Below are 15,316 nucleotides of genomic sequence, written 5' to 3'. Positions count from 1 at the left end.
ATCACTCCCAGAAATTATATAGGTTATTTGTCTACATCTTTGTTGTCTTTCTCCCACTATGAGAATCTAAGCTTGCTAAAAGTATGGACCTTATCTATTTCCTTCTTCACTATTAGCCAAGTCCAACAAAAAGCATTTGAATAAATGAGTGATTGAATCTACAAAATAGAATAAATCCCTGCCCTCCTAACCATCCAGGAATGCTATGAAGATTTTCAGCTCTCTGGGAAAGTTATTAGTAGGAAAGGAAGGAGCTATACACATCTAAAGAATTATTTAAAGTCACATTTCAGTAATAGAATTTCTGGACTATATTCACTAGTTAAATGTCACTGGACATTGCTAAATATAAATGTTTACTAAAAGAATGTGGACTGTAGCCTCTTGGAAACTAGATGGAATTCATTTTTATTAAGTACCTGCACTGCACTATTATATGCTAAGAATATAGCTTCTCATTTAGTTCTCAATAGAACCGAGTAAGGTAAGGATTATTACCTGCAATAGTAGGCTTAAAAAGATTAAGTCACTAGAGCCGAATCACAGAGCTAGTGGAGCCTGGAATTATGCCCATTCTATTGATCTCATTGCTTCTCCTACTCTATACTCTTTTGGATCCCTCAGATCTAGGCTTCTTAGGCAAAGTTCAAGCATACTATATCCATAGTGGAAACTGGCCTATCTGAAAACAGCGAGGAAAGAAAATGGAGGTTTCTTACCTTAGTTATTGGTTGTCTGAAATCCTAGTTGAAAGACACCTGAGAATTTGGAAACTTGTAGGATTAGAAAAGCCAAATTCCTTACCTCAAACTAAGCTTTGTGAGAGCAATGGCAAGGAGATAGACTTACAAGGAAATAAGATTGGGGTCAAGAAAATCCTAATTTCCTAGACCAGTGTTTCCTAATCAGTATTGATAATAATAAGAATCACTTGGAATGTCTGGTCGAGGTTTTCCAGGTCCCCCTATTCCCCTGCCAAGAGATTTTGATTTATTAAAACTAAGGCGAGGTTCAGGAGCTTATATTTTAGCAAGCAGCTGATGTAAATTTATTATCAGGTAATTTAAGGAAATAACGATTCTGGCCTCACTCGATTGACACCTACAAGTCAGTGATTCTCATTATGGGATCCCAGGACCAGAAGTATCAGTCTCCTGTGTGAACTTGTTAGAATACATAAATCCTTGGACCCCACACTAGACATACTGAATCAGAATTTCTGTTGGTGGGCCCCAACAATCTGTAGTTTAACAATCTCTTCAGGTGATTCTAACATGTGCTAAAGTTTGAGAACTACTATATTAAAGGGACTCCAATCCTGGCCAACAACAGCAAATACTCATTATTTAAACCCAGAACAACTCCTAGACACAAGAAATGGCATAAGATGAAGCAGAGAGTTAAAGCTGTTCATCCCCAAGAAAGTGCATCCACCCAAGATATGTCTCCAAGGGAGACCCTCTTAGAGAACAAAAAAGAGGCTGGCTGACCAGAGGACTCATTCTACTGCTAGGGCAGAGTCCTTGTCTAACAGATTATGAAATATGCTTTGAACCAGAAACTACTGTGTATTGCTTCCTCCCTTCTTTCAAATGGTAGTTTTTATTATACTTCTCTGGTTACTTCTTCACAACTGTATATGGGGTATGTTGGAGTGAAGGTTAGTTTGTAATTTAACTACAGGTGACAAGACTGCTAGGATGATGGATCTGAAGATGTCTGCAGATCAACTAGAGATCCTAAACTTAATGTTAAATGTAGTAACTGGATAAGACTTTAGGTTTTTCCCCTTTGAAGACATAAATTTACTACATGTAGGTGTGAACATTTTTGAAAGTGGATATGTGGGAAGAAAGGTGTTCGTGGATGCTCACTACCCAAAGGAAGAAGCTATACTAGACATTTGTGATTGGTTCATGGCATTCACTCCTCATGCTCTTGATTTCACTAGGAATCCATTTGGTTCTAGGGAGATATATTTTAGGGTTTAGGGATGGAACACATGCCCTGGCTAAGCCAATCAGTGCATTTCATCCATGGGACTTCAGTTGTCTAGGTATGTGACCTAAGCCAGTTCGGAATGCATCACAGGACATAGGTTATTTAACTTTCTGTAGACTGGAACTGCTGTGGCCTGGACCTGCTGGTCTAATTTTGCTACCATGAGGAAAGGCAGCCTGAGAATGTAACTGAAATACTGAAGAGGGAAACTCATAACAAATCACAGACACTGAGCCTGAGCCCCAATCAAACTGTGCCTGAAGCCCATCTAACTTTTGGATTATTTTAGTTACATGAGTCAATAATGCTTGGTAACTGTTTAAACATGTTTAACAGGGGTTTCTTGTTATATGCAGAAAAGCATTCTGTCATAAAAGGCAAACAAACTTGCATATGGCAGTAGATGTCAGTGTAAGTTGGAATAAAAAAATGATTGTTCATTTCAATTTTGAATAACTGATTATAGTGCCTTAACTTTTTCCACAGCTTCAATTTATAGTTGATTCCCCCTTTAAATTCCCTCAACAAAAATATACTGGCCTCAAGGAGTTCCTTCCACAAAATCGATCATGTTTACATACATTTCACATTCTACTAGTCAGAAAAATTTACCTGGCAGAAATTGTTGGTTTTCAGGGACATGTAAGTTTTCATTAAACTAGATTGGGGTATGGAAGTCCGAATTAATCATACCTCCTTCCCTTACAGATTCTGAACCAAATAAAAAATATACACAGTAATCAAAGAGGGATTAAAATACCAGCTTTAATATATTGTTAAATGAAAAAGAAAAATTCATAACAGCATGTGTAGTATGCCACAATTTGTATAAAAATCTGATACACACATATATAATATACTTGTAAATACATGGATTATCTCCGGAAAAATACATAGTAACTGGTAAGAGTGGTTATCTTTGGAAATTGGCGCTGAAGTCGGGGTGGGAAAAAAGGAAGGAGACTTCTTTATACTGTATATCCTTTTGTACTGTTTGATTTTTACCAGAGGTGTGTGTTTTTGTCCAAAAATGATTTATAAGTTAAAAATTTTTAAAGAATAAAAATAGATACCAGCTTTATTGCTGATAGGTCTGGACTGGAGAACATGTTTTGGACCTAAGCCTGAAATGAACTTTTACCCCAAGTGTAATGGATCCCCCACCCCAGAGGGTGAGAGACGTCTACAGATTAGATGTTTATCCAGCCATGTAGTGAAGGACTGTAGTCTTTTTCATATCTTTCTGTGAGAAATGAGCTCAAGAGCCAAGAGGGCCCTAAGTTGCATATCCATAATAACCCTTTTCTCAAGTTCACCAAATTATTTCTCCTCCCATTTGGGAGACGGGTAGAAATTTTCTTCCAAATATTTTTGAGAGACACAAGTCCTTTTGTTTCTTGGCCAGGAACATGGAGAGAGGCAGAGGATAGATCCTATCATACCATTGGACATTTCTGTCCACATTGTCAACACCCAAGACAAACAGGGCTTGGCTGTCCCTTTCGGGGAAGACCAGCAGTATCTTAGGAATGTCCTGCTCCCTCTTGTGTAAGACTGGTGAGCAGCTCTGCTTTTGCCCCAGAAGGCTCTGAAATAAGTCAAACTAAAACAGTAATTAAATTAACTCGAAGGCTACATTACACCCCAGGTTGAAAATTCACTCACTATTTTATCCCCAATTTATAATTATGTCCAGCCACATTATCTGACATAGCTTAAAAGATTATACAATAAGCCCTAAAGATAGCATTAAAATACTACAAATAATACAATATCAACAACATAATGAAAATGCCTTAATTTGAACTGTATGAAAATCACACCAACTATTAAACTCCAAGGGAAAAATGAATTCTCCCAATTAAATTTCTATTTTAAAGTCCAAAGGAATTAAAGTCCAAAATTCTGCCTTCCCCAATTTCTTGGTTTTTCTGATGTCAGCCATACAGATCTCACAAAGATGTCTGGACAGATATGGGGTTCCTTCATCAGCTGTAGCCTGGGCTGTCTTTCTCTTGATTTGGTGTAGTTCCTTCAGAACTTCAGGAGTTGAATTAATCTAACCCCACAATTGCATGTCATACATATATGTCATACATTAAGAGTCCACAGGGTCAACAGGACATAAGATTATCACAGTGTCAGCCTCACATCCAAAAACTTAGCAAGCACACTAATCCTCAGCCTCTAAAACAGATATCTCAAGCAAATTTATGTCCCCAGGACTTAGTAAATAGGGTAATACAGACCCACATTGCTGTTGTCAGTCAAATATCTGAGCAGAGACTTAGTGGCATCAAAAGGAAGAAATATAGACAGAGAAAACATGGGAGAAGAGAACACTTTCTTGGTTTCATCCTCAGCAGGATGCCAGTCTGTCTGTGCCAGTAGTCTGGACTCCATGACCTGTGAACTTAAACTAATTTGGAAGATATTTCCCAAGTGGTTGATTGTACTGGCATGAGTCCCAGCCCCAAATATGCAGAAGTCCATGGCCTGTCTGTTATTGCTAATGGAGCTTCTATCAGAAACCCAATGAGAATGCATTGTCTTTGGCCGGGTGCTTCTCTCCAAAACCCTGCTTATTTTTCAACCTTTTCTTTCCTAGTTAACTTTCCAAAGTTAACCTTCACTAATGCCTTCAATAACGGAAGGTACAAGGCCCACTCCATTACTTATTTTTCTGCTGAAATAGGGCTCATCCTTATCTGCACATGAGTTTCTTAGGTCCAGCCAAGAAACAGGATAAAGTTGAAAAACAAAACACTAACAAATATCTATTAGATTTCTATCTACAAATGACAGCATTAAAAACATTATTAAGCACTTAGAAAATCATTAAGTCTATTGATCATCTAGCACTGATTCTAATCTCTGTGTTCCCCAGTCCTATTAGGACACCAGAATAAATGAGCTCACCAGTTCCTACAAGGAAGCAAAGCCTATTTTCAGCTTTTCTTAGTTCTAGCAAGTGCATTGCCCACCTCATATGCTGGGACTCAGAAGTCTTCTAAGAATCAAATGAAAACCTAATTTAAAATTTTTCAAAGCATCCCTCTTGGTATAGGAAAGAAATCTGTATCTCAGCCTGATTCCAGATTTTTGCTCCTTTATATTGAGGTCCTAGACAGATCTGCCAACCCTTGCCAAACCTGGCCTTTATCCTGTGACTGAGGACTAGAGCTACAGCCCGGCCTAATGCTCTATTGGGCTGGCAAAGCCCAATTGTGCTAAAGTCTGCCTGCACAGGCTTTGTCTGTAAAAACCCACTCCTTGTCTGCAGGTACCAGCCAGAGCTATTGTAGACAATAGAAATCCTAATGTCATTAATGACCAACCGTGATTTCTCCACTTGCGGTTTGGTTCCCAAATGCTTGCCCTCTTAACAATTTTGTAAGGTTTCTCAGCCTATGCTTATGTACTAAAGTGCAAAATAATTACCCTCTTGATTTCCAAACCAAGTTAATAATAGGTACAAGAATCAGAAATGGAACAAAATATTAGCCTTACTTTCAGTATAGTTAGAATTTAAAATGTAACTTAGACAGAAGACCAAAATAAGCTTCCCATTCCTCCCCATATTAGACTTTTGAAGGGGAGGGGTTGAATTGCAAAGACACTAACCCAGCCAGCCCTAAGGGGAGGGTTGAATTGCAAAGAAATTTATCCAGCCAGCCACATTGCATATCTCAGGAAGCTTCACACTTCAGTGAGTGCAGATTGTCCAAATGCCCAAAAGAATGAGGCAAGAGGTGTTCAGCTACCTTTAGCCTATTAACACCACCCAAGATAAAAATATGGGCCAATGGATGTCAGACTTTACCCCTCTCACTAATTAGCTAAGTCAATCATTCTTCTGTGGGGAGGAACCGGTAAAACGGTTGGAGATAAAGGCAAAAGGTTTCTTCAAAAAATGTCTGAGAGGGTGGAAGTTCCAATTTTTTGCCAGGCAAAAGTGTGAAAAAGGGGGAGAATATGGTTCTTACAAACTGTAAAGCAATCCAGACTTCTTGTGTGTTCAGATTTTACAAACAGTCTCACATATTTGGCAAATTTCAAAATGACCCCTAAGATGTTTTTACCAAATCATAGACATAGATATGGAAATCATCATCAAATTTGATGAAGTACACAGAGGGTTTTGCTTCCACCTGATGAATGACCATGCCAGTTCTCTTGGAGCCATCCTCCTTGGCATATTCCACCTGTTTGCCTACTAGGCTGTCTATGACTTCTCCTGGCTCCCTCTCTGCGAGAGGAGAATCATTGGAATCTGGAAGGATGTGTAGGTCACCATCTTTATAATCATCTAAGAGCTGGTACATATATAATACAGGATCTTTCTCATAGGTAATGTAAAACCATGTGTTCATGACAGGTGCCTGAGCTAAGACCATCCCCCTCCATTCATTTTTGGAACCTTCCTCTGTCTCAAAAATATGTTCCACTGCTTTGCCAATCATAATTTCTATCAAGTGTGTATCACTGATTCTAGATGATGCAACTCTATTAGGAAGGATTTCAAGTGATGACACTCTTTCATCTCTGTGAAGTTCCAATCCATAAACACAGTCAAATCCATCATATTTGATAAGATACAGAGAGGGATTTACAGGTACCTGATCCAGAACGGTTCCCTTCCACTGTGTTAGAGGTTCATCCCCATCTTTCCATCCGTGCCGAATTCTGCAGCCCACGATGTTCCTCCGATGCTGGGAGGTGGGTCTGCTCCTATGCTTCTTGTGTGCAGCCTTTCTCTTCATCACGGTCACAGACACACTGGCATGTCCTGCGCCTGTCCTGGACCGCTGCCCTGCAGCTGCTTTTCCAAGCGGGGTCTTCATGCCTGCGCGGAGCACAGTAGCAAGGAGGACCAAGAAAGGAAATCAAGAAAAAATAAATTCAATGCATGACACGATGAACTTTTTCTCCTAATTAGTGCATTCTGTGCACCCACGCCTAAGTTTTTCCCGAAATCTATGCGGAAAGGCTGGAAATCAAGGCATTCTGGCTGCGTGCCTGCAGTAACCTTCCTCCCCAGCTAGTTCAGGCTATGGTAGCGTGAAGGAGTTGCGGTTACAGTCAAAGAAATAGGGGGCACCCCCCTATTCCTCCCGCCCTGCGTCCAACACTGTCCAGGCCAGGGGACACAGATTCCCCCAGGCCGGGGATAGCGGGCCTCGCGTGCCCAAATCGGGCACCTCGCTGCTGCCTCCGCGGTGAGCCTGTGTCAAAGGAGGACCAGCAGACGACGAGCCAGGTGCTTGCAAGAGCTGAGAGGGAGGATCCTTAGGAGAGGAGAGTGTCAAGTGGGCTGCTGGACAGGCAAACAGGATGGCGGCAGTGTCTCCAGCACTCGGCTCGCGGGCGCTCCGCTCCCTGTTGGCAGCAGCGGCCCCTCTGCCACATCAGGTTCCCACCAGCCGCTGCAGTCGCCGCAGTCTCCTCCCTCTTTTCCGTATAGCACAGCTTCCGGCCAGGAGAGAGGCCTCCCCTTCCTGCCCAGCAAATCACCCGCCCCCCCGCCCCCCACCCCGCACCTCGCCCGCCAACTCTCTTGTCCGCCCCTGCCCTGGGCCCGGGAGGCGCTCTTTGGTTCCTTGCCCCGCCCCTTTCCCAAAATCTGGAGCCGCCTGACCAACAAATCCCCTCCCCAATCGCCTTGCGCCCCCTCTTCAGTTCTGGGCCCCCAGTCTCCCCACCCCCACCCTTATCCTTACCTCAGTACCCCTGATCCATCTGCTTTTCATCCTCCAGGAATTTGCCCTTTCCTTTCCCCCTGTCATTCTGGAGTTATTCTTTATATACAGAAAACTGTCTTTTCTGTCATTTAAGGGAATTTGAGGTAGGAGAGAAATGCACTAGTGCTCAGTCTGCCATCTTGACCCAGTCTCTCGGTAATTTTTACTGACATGTACTCCCGGACTTGTTGAGGATAATTTTTTTTTCTTTTTCACTGATTGCACAGGAATTGTATGGGCAATGTGGGCACGGTGTACAGTTTAGCAAATTGACATGAAGAAGAAAATAATCAACTATAAACCCACCTCCCATTCCACAGGGCTCATAGTCAAATATTAACACTTCCCATTGCCTTGTTAATACGCTCTTACAAAGCTGGGATAATTTTGCATATGCATTTTCATGGCATGCCCTTTTCCATATAGAATAAGTGTTTAATCGGGTTATGAGATATTGTCTGAAACATGACTTATAGTGGCTTCACTAGAATCAGCACAAGGATATTTTCACAGTTTAACCATTCCTTCCCACCTTCACATGTTTAGTTTTTTAAAAAAATACTTATAAAATGATGCTTGCATACGAATGATTAATCTGTTCTTTTGAACAGAATAATCTAGACGCAAACTTATAATGAAAACAATTATTACACTTATAACAAGAAATTAGTATCTCAACACTGTGAGATCATAAATCTATGGAGAAAGACTTATATTAGAAGAGATTCAAACATTTTTGTTTTCATTACAGCCATGGTAGTGGGTGTGAAGTAATATCTCATTATGGTGTTATTTTTTTTTTACATCATTTTTTTCCTTAACATCTTTATTGGGGTATAATTGCTTTACAATGGTGTGTTAGTTTCTGCTTTATAACAAAGTGAATCAGTTACACATATACATATGTTCCCATATCTCTTCCCTCTTGTGTCTCCCTCCCTCCCACCCTCCCTATCCCAACCCTCTTGGTGGTCACAAAGCACCGAGCTGATCTCCTGGTGCTATAGGGCTGTTTCCAACTACCTATCTATTTTAAGTATGGTAGTGTATATATGTCCATGCCACTCTCTCACTTTGTCAAAGCTTACCCTTCCCACTCCCCATTTCCTCTAGTCCATTCTGTAGTAGATCTGTGTCTTTATTCCCATCTTACCCCTAGGTTCTTCATGACTTTATTTTTTTACATCTTTATTGGAGTATAATTGCTTTACGATGGTGTGCTAGTTTCTGCTTTATAACAAAGTGAATCAGTTATACATATACAAATGTTCCCATATCTCTGTCATTTTGCATCTCCCTCCCTCCGACCCTCCCTATCCCACCCCTCTAGGTGGTCACAAAGCACCAAGCCGATCTCCCTGTGCTATACGGTTGCTTCCCACTAGCTATCTATTTTACGTTTGATAGTGTGTATATGTCAATGCCACTCTCTCGTGTTGTCACAGCTTACCCTTCCCCCTCCCCATATCCACAAGTCCATTTTCTAGTAGTCTGTGTCTTTATTCCTGTCTTACCGCTAGGTTCTTCATGACATTTTTTTCTTAAATTCCATATATATGTGTTAGCATACGGTATATGTCTTTCTCTTCTGACTTACTTCAGTCTGTATGACAGACTCTAGGTCCATCCACCTCATGACAAATAGATCAATTTCGTTTCTTTGTATGGCTAATATTCCATTGTATATATGTGCCACATTTTCTTTCTTTTTTTTTTTTTTACATCTTTATTGCGGTATAAATGTTTCACAATGGTGTGTTAGTTTCTGCTTTATAACAAAGTGAATCAGTTATACATATACATATGTTCCCATATCTCTTCCTTCTTGCGTCTCCCTCCCTCGCACCCTCCCTATCTCACCCCTCCAGGTAGTCACAAAGCACTGAGCTGATCTCCCTGTGCTATGCGGCTGCTTCCAAGTAAATATCTAACTTACGTTTGGTAGTGTATATATGTCCATGCCTCTCTCCCACTTTGTCACAGCTCACCCTTCCCCCTCCCTATGTCCTCAAGTCCGTTTTCTAGTAGGTCTGTGTCTTTATTCCTTTCTTACCCCTAGGTTATTCATGACATTTTTTTCTTAAATTCCATATATATGTGTTAGCATACAGTATTTGTCTTCCTCTTTCTGACTTACTTCACTCTGTATGGCAGACTCTGGGTCTATCCACCTCATTACAAATATCTCAATTTCATTTCTTTCTATGGCTGTGTAATATTCCATTGTAAATATGTGCCACATCTTCTTTATCCATTCATCCGATGATGAACACTTAGGTTGCTTCCATTTCCTGGCTATTGTAAATAGAGCTGCAATGAACATTTTGGTACATGACTCTTTTAGAATTATGGTTTTCTTAGGGTATATGCCCAGTAGTGGGATTGCTGGGTCATATGGTAGTTCTATTTTTAGTTTTTTAAGGAACCTCCATACTGTTCTCCATAGTGGCTGTACCAATTCATATTCCCACCAGCAGTGCAAGACTGTCCTCTTTTCTCCACACCCTCTCAGGCATTTATTGTTTCTAGATTTTTTGATGATGGTCATTCTGACCAGTGTGAGATGATATCTCGTTCTAGTTTTGATTGGCATTTCTCTAATCATTAAGGATATTGAGCATTCTTACATGTGTTTGTTGGCAGCCTGTATATCTTCTTTAGAGAAATTTCTATTTAGGTCTTGTGCCCATTTTTGGATTGGATTGTTTGTTTTTTGCTAATGAGCTGCATGAGCTTCTTGTAAATTTTGGAGATTAATCCTTTGTCAGTTGCTTCATTTGCAAATATTTTCTACCATTCTGAGGGTTGTCTTTTGGTCTTGTATTTTTTTTTTTGTGGTATGCGACCCTCTCACTGTTGTGGCCTCTCTCGTTGCAGAGCACAGCCTCCGGACGCGCAGGCTCAGTGGCCATGGCTTACGGGCCCAGCCGCTCCACGATATGTGGGATCTTCATGCACTGGGGCAAGAACCCGTGCCCCCTGCATAGGCAGGCGGACTCTCAACCACTGCGCCACCAGGGAAGCCCTTTTGGTCTTGTTTATGATTTCCTTTGCTGTGAAAAAGCTTTGAAGTTTCATTAGGTCTCATTGCTTTATTTTTGTTTTTATTGCCATTTGTCTAGGACGTGGGTCAAGAAGGATCTTGCTATGAATTATGTCATAGAGTGTTCTGCCTATGTTTTCCTCTAAGAGTTTGATAGTTTCTGGCCTTACATTTAGGTCTTTGATCCATTTTGAGCATATTTTTGTGTATGGTGTTAGAGAGTAATCTAATTTCATACTTTTATATGTACCTGTCCAGTTCTTCCAGCACAACTTACTGAAGAGGCTGTCCTTTCTCCACTGTACATTCCTGCCTCCTTTATCAAAGATAAGGTGACCATATGTGCATGGGTTTATCTCTGAGCTTTCTATCCTGTTCCATTGATCTATATTCCTGTTTTTGTGCGAGTACCATACTGTCTTGATTACTGTAGCTTTGTAGTATAGTCTGAAGCCAGGGAGCCTGATTCCTCCAGCTCCATTTTTCATTCTCAAGATTGCTTTGGCTATTCGGGGTCTTTTGTGTTTCCATACAAATTGTGAAATTTTTTTGTTCCAGTTCTGTGAAAAATGCCAGTGGTAGTTTGATAGAGATTGCATTGAATCTGTATATTGCTTTGGGTAGAAGAGTCATTTACACACATTGATCGTTCCAATCCAAGAACATGGTATATTTCTCCATCTTTTTGTATCATCTTTAATTTCTTTCATCAGTGTCTTATAATTTTCTGCATACACGTCTTTTGTCTCCTTAGGTAGGTTTATTCCTAGGTATTTTATTCTTTTTGTTGCAATGGTAAATGGGAGTGTTTTCTTGATTTCACTTTCAGATTTTTCATCATTAGTGTATAGGAATGCCAGAGATTTCTGTGCATTGCTTTTGTATCCTGCTACTAGACCAAATTAATTGATTAGCCCTAGTAGTTTTCTGGTAGCATCTTTAGGATTCTCTATGTAGAGTACCATGTCATCTGCAAACAGTGACAGCTTTACTTCTTCTTTTCCGATTTGGATTCCTTTTATTTCACTTTCTTCTCTGATTGCTGTGGCTAAAACTTCCAAAACTATGTTGAATAAGAGTGGTGAGAGTGGGCAACCTTGTCTTGTTCCTGATCTTAGTGGAAATGCTTTCAGTTTTTCACCATTGAGGATGATGTTGGCTGTGGGTTTGTCATATATTGCCATTATTATGTTTGGAAAGTTCCCTCTATGCTTATTTTCTGCAGGGTTTTTATCATAAATGGGTGTTGAATTTTGTTAAAAGCTCTCTCGGCATCTATTGAGATGATCATATGGTTTTCCTCCTTCAATTTGTTAATATGGTGTATCACGTTGTTTGATTTGTGTAAATTGAAGAGGCTTGCATTCCTGGAATAAACCCCACTTGATCATGGTGTAGGGTCCTTTCAATGTGCTGTTGGATTCTGTTTGCTAGTATTTTCTTGAGGATTTTTGCATCTATGTTCATCAGTGAGATCGGCCTGTAGTTTTCTTTCTTTGTGACATCCTTGTCTGTTTTTGGTATAAGGGTGATGGTGGCCTCATAGAATGATAGGGAGTGTTCATCCCTTTGCTATATTTTGGAAGACTTTGAGAAGGATAGGTGTTAGATCTTCTCTAAATATTTGATAGAATTCACCTGTGAAGCCATCTTGTCCTGGGCTTTTGTTTGCTGGAAGATTTTTACTAACAGTTTCTATTTCAGTGCTTGTGATTGGTCTGTTCATATTTTCTATTTCTTCTTGATTCAGTCTTGGCAGGTTTTTCATTTCTAAGAATTTGTCCATTTCTTCCAGATTGTCCTTTTTATTGGCATAGGATTGCTTGTAGTAATCTCTCATGATCTTTTTTATTTCTGCAGTGTCAGTGGTTACTTCTCCTTTTCATCTCTAATTCTATTGATTTGAGTCTTCTCCCTTTTTTCTTGATGAGTCTGACTAATGGTTTATCTATTTCGTTTATCTTCTCAAAGAACCAGCTTTTTTTTATTGCTCTTTGCTATCATTTCCTTCATTTATTTTTCATTTATTTCCGATCTGATTTTTATGATTTCTTTCCTTCTGCTAACGTGTGGGTTATTTTATTCTTTTTCTCTAATTGCTATAGGCGCAAGGTTAGGTTGTTTATTCAAGATTTTTCTTGTTTCTTAAGGTAGGATTTCATTGCTATAAATTTCCCTCTTAGAACTGCTATTGCTGCATCCCATAGGTTCTGGGTCGTCGTGTCTGCATTGTCATTTATTTCTAGGTATTTTTTGTTTTCCTCTGTGATCACCTCATTATTAAGTAGTGTATTGTTTAGCCTCCATGTGTTTGTATTTTTTACAGATCTTTTCCTGTACTAGATATCTAGTCTCATAGCATTGTGGTTGGAAAAGAGACTGGATACAATTTCAATTTTCTTAAATTTAACAAGACTTGATTTGTAACCCGAGATATGATCTATCCTGGAGAATCTTCCATGAGCACTTGAGAAAAATGTGTATTCTGTAGTTTTTGGATTGAATCTCCTATAAATATCAATTAAGTACATCTTTTTTAATGTACCATTTAAAGCTTGTGTTTCCTTATTTATTTTCATTTTGGATGATCTGTCCATGGGTGAAAGTGGGGTGTTAAATTCCCCTACTATGAATGTGTTACTGTTGACTTCTCCTTTTATGGCTGTTAGTTTTTACCTTATGTTTTGAGGTGGTTCTGTGTTGGGTGCATAAATATTTACAATTTTTTTATCTTCTTCTTGGATCCATCTCTTGATCACTATGTAGTGTCCTTATTTGTCTCTTCTAATAGTCTTTATTTTAAAGTCTATTTTGTCCAATATGAGAATTGCTACCCCAGGTCTCTTTTGGTTTTCATTTGCATGGAAATCTTTTTCAATCCCCTCACTTTGAGTCTGTACGTGTCTCTAAGTCTGAAGTGGGTCTCTTGTAGACAGCATATATATGGGTCTTGTTTTTGTATCCAATCAGCCAGTCTGTGTCTTTTGGTGGGAGCATTTAATCCATTTACATTTAAGGTAATTTTCAATATGTATGTTCCTATTCCCATTTTCTTATTTGTCTTGGGTTTGTTATTGTAGGTCTTTTCCTTCTCTTGTGTTTCTTGCCTAGAGAAGATCCTTTAGCATTTGTCGTAAAGCTGGTTTGGTGGTGCTGAACTCTCTCAACTTTTGTTTGTCCGTAAAGGTTTTAATTTCTCCATCAAATCTGAATCAGATCCTTTCTGGGTAGAATAATCTTAGTTGTAGGTTTTTCTCCTTCATCACTTTAAATATATCTTGCCAGTCCCGTCTGGCTTGAAGAGTTTGTGCTGAAACATCAGTTGTTAACCTTATGGGGATTCCCTTGTGTGTTATTTGTTGTTTATCCCTTGCTGCTTTTTAAAAATTAATTTATTTTTTTACATCTTTATTGAAGTATAATTGCTTTACAATGGTGTGTTAGTTTGGCTTTATAACAAAGTGGATCAGTTATACATATACATATGCTCCCATATTTCCTCCCTCCTGCGTCTCCCTCCCTCGCACCCTCCCTATCTCACCCCTCCAGGTAGTCACAAAGCACTGAGCTGATCTCCCTGTGCTATGCGGCTGCTTCCAAGTAAATATCTAACTTACGTTTGGTAGTGTATATATGTCCATGTGTCCCTCTTGCTTTGTCGAAACTTCCCCTTCCCCCTCCCCATACCTTCAAGTCCATTCTCTAGTAGGTCTGTTTCTTTATTCTTGTCTCACCCTTAGGTTCTTCATGACATTTTTTCCCCTTAATTCCATATATACGTTTTAGCATATGGTATTTGTTTTCCTCTTTCTGACTTACTTCACTCTGTATGACAGACTCTAGGTCAATAACCCTCATTACAAATAGCTCAATTTCGTTTTATTTTAAGGCTGAGTAATATTCCATTGTATATATGTGCCACATCTTCTTTATCCATTCATCCAATGATAGACGCTTAGGTTGTTTACATCTCGAGGCTATTATAAACAGAGCTACAATGAACATTTTCGTACATGACTCTTTTTGAATTATGGTTTTCTCAGGGTATATGTCCAGTAGTGGGATTGCTGGGTCATATGGTAGTTCTCTTTGTAGTTTTTTAAGGAACCTCCTTACTGTTCTTCTTAGTGACCATACCAATTCACATCCACACCAGCAGTGCAAGAGTGTTCCCCTTTCTCCACACCCTCTCCAGAATTTATTTTTTCTAGATGTATTGATGATGGCCATTCTGACTGGTGTGGATGATATCTCATTGTAGTTTTGATTTGCATTTCTCTAATGATTAATGATGTTGAGCATTCTTTCATGTGTTTGTTGGCAGTCTGTATATCTTCTTTGGAGAAATGTCTATTTAGGTCTTCTGCCCATTTTTGGATTGGGTTGTTTGTGTTTTTGTTATTGAGCTTCTTATAAATTTTCAAGATTAATCCTTTGTCAGTTGTTTCATTTGCAAATATTTTATCCCATTCTGAGGTTGTATTTTCATCTTTTTCATGGTTTCCCTTGCTGTGCAAAAGCTTTGATGTTT

The 15,316-nt window shown here is 39.5% G+C and overlaps 1 protein-coding gene across 1 annotated transcript; it reads right to left on the bottom strand.

Annotated features, from left to right (window-relative positions):
* Positions 1–2,206: 2,206 nt before the first annotated feature.
* Positions 2,207–7,088, bottom strand: SPIN3 (spindlin family member 3). Its single transcript, XM_022566308.2, has one exon. The coding sequence runs from the start codon at positions 6,843–6,845 to the stop codon at positions 6,069–6,071; it is 777 nt and encodes a 258-aa protein (XP_022422016.1). The 5' UTR covers positions 6,846–7,088; the 3' UTR covers positions 2,207–6,068.
* Positions 7,089–15,316: the final 8,228 nt, after the last annotated feature.

The sequence above is a fragment of the Delphinapterus leucas genome, chromosome X, assembly GCF_059928025.1.
Source record: "Delphinapterus leucas isolate spDelLeu-1000000601 "Yukka" chromosome X, BTC_Dleu_Yukka2, whole genome shotgun sequence".
Lineage (NCBI taxonomy): Eukaryota > Metazoa > Chordata > Mammalia > Artiodactyla > Monodontidae > Delphinapterus > Delphinapterus leucas.
The sequence above is the reverse complement of the archived record's forward strand: the minus strand, read 5'-3'. Positions and strand labels throughout refer to the sequence as shown.

Bases quoted from the DNA above. Each gene is read 5' to 3' on its own strand.
- SPIN3 (XM_022566308.2), bottom strand. From the start codon at position 6,845: ATGAAGACCCCGCTTGGAAAAGCAGCTGCAGGGCAGCGGTCCAGGACA.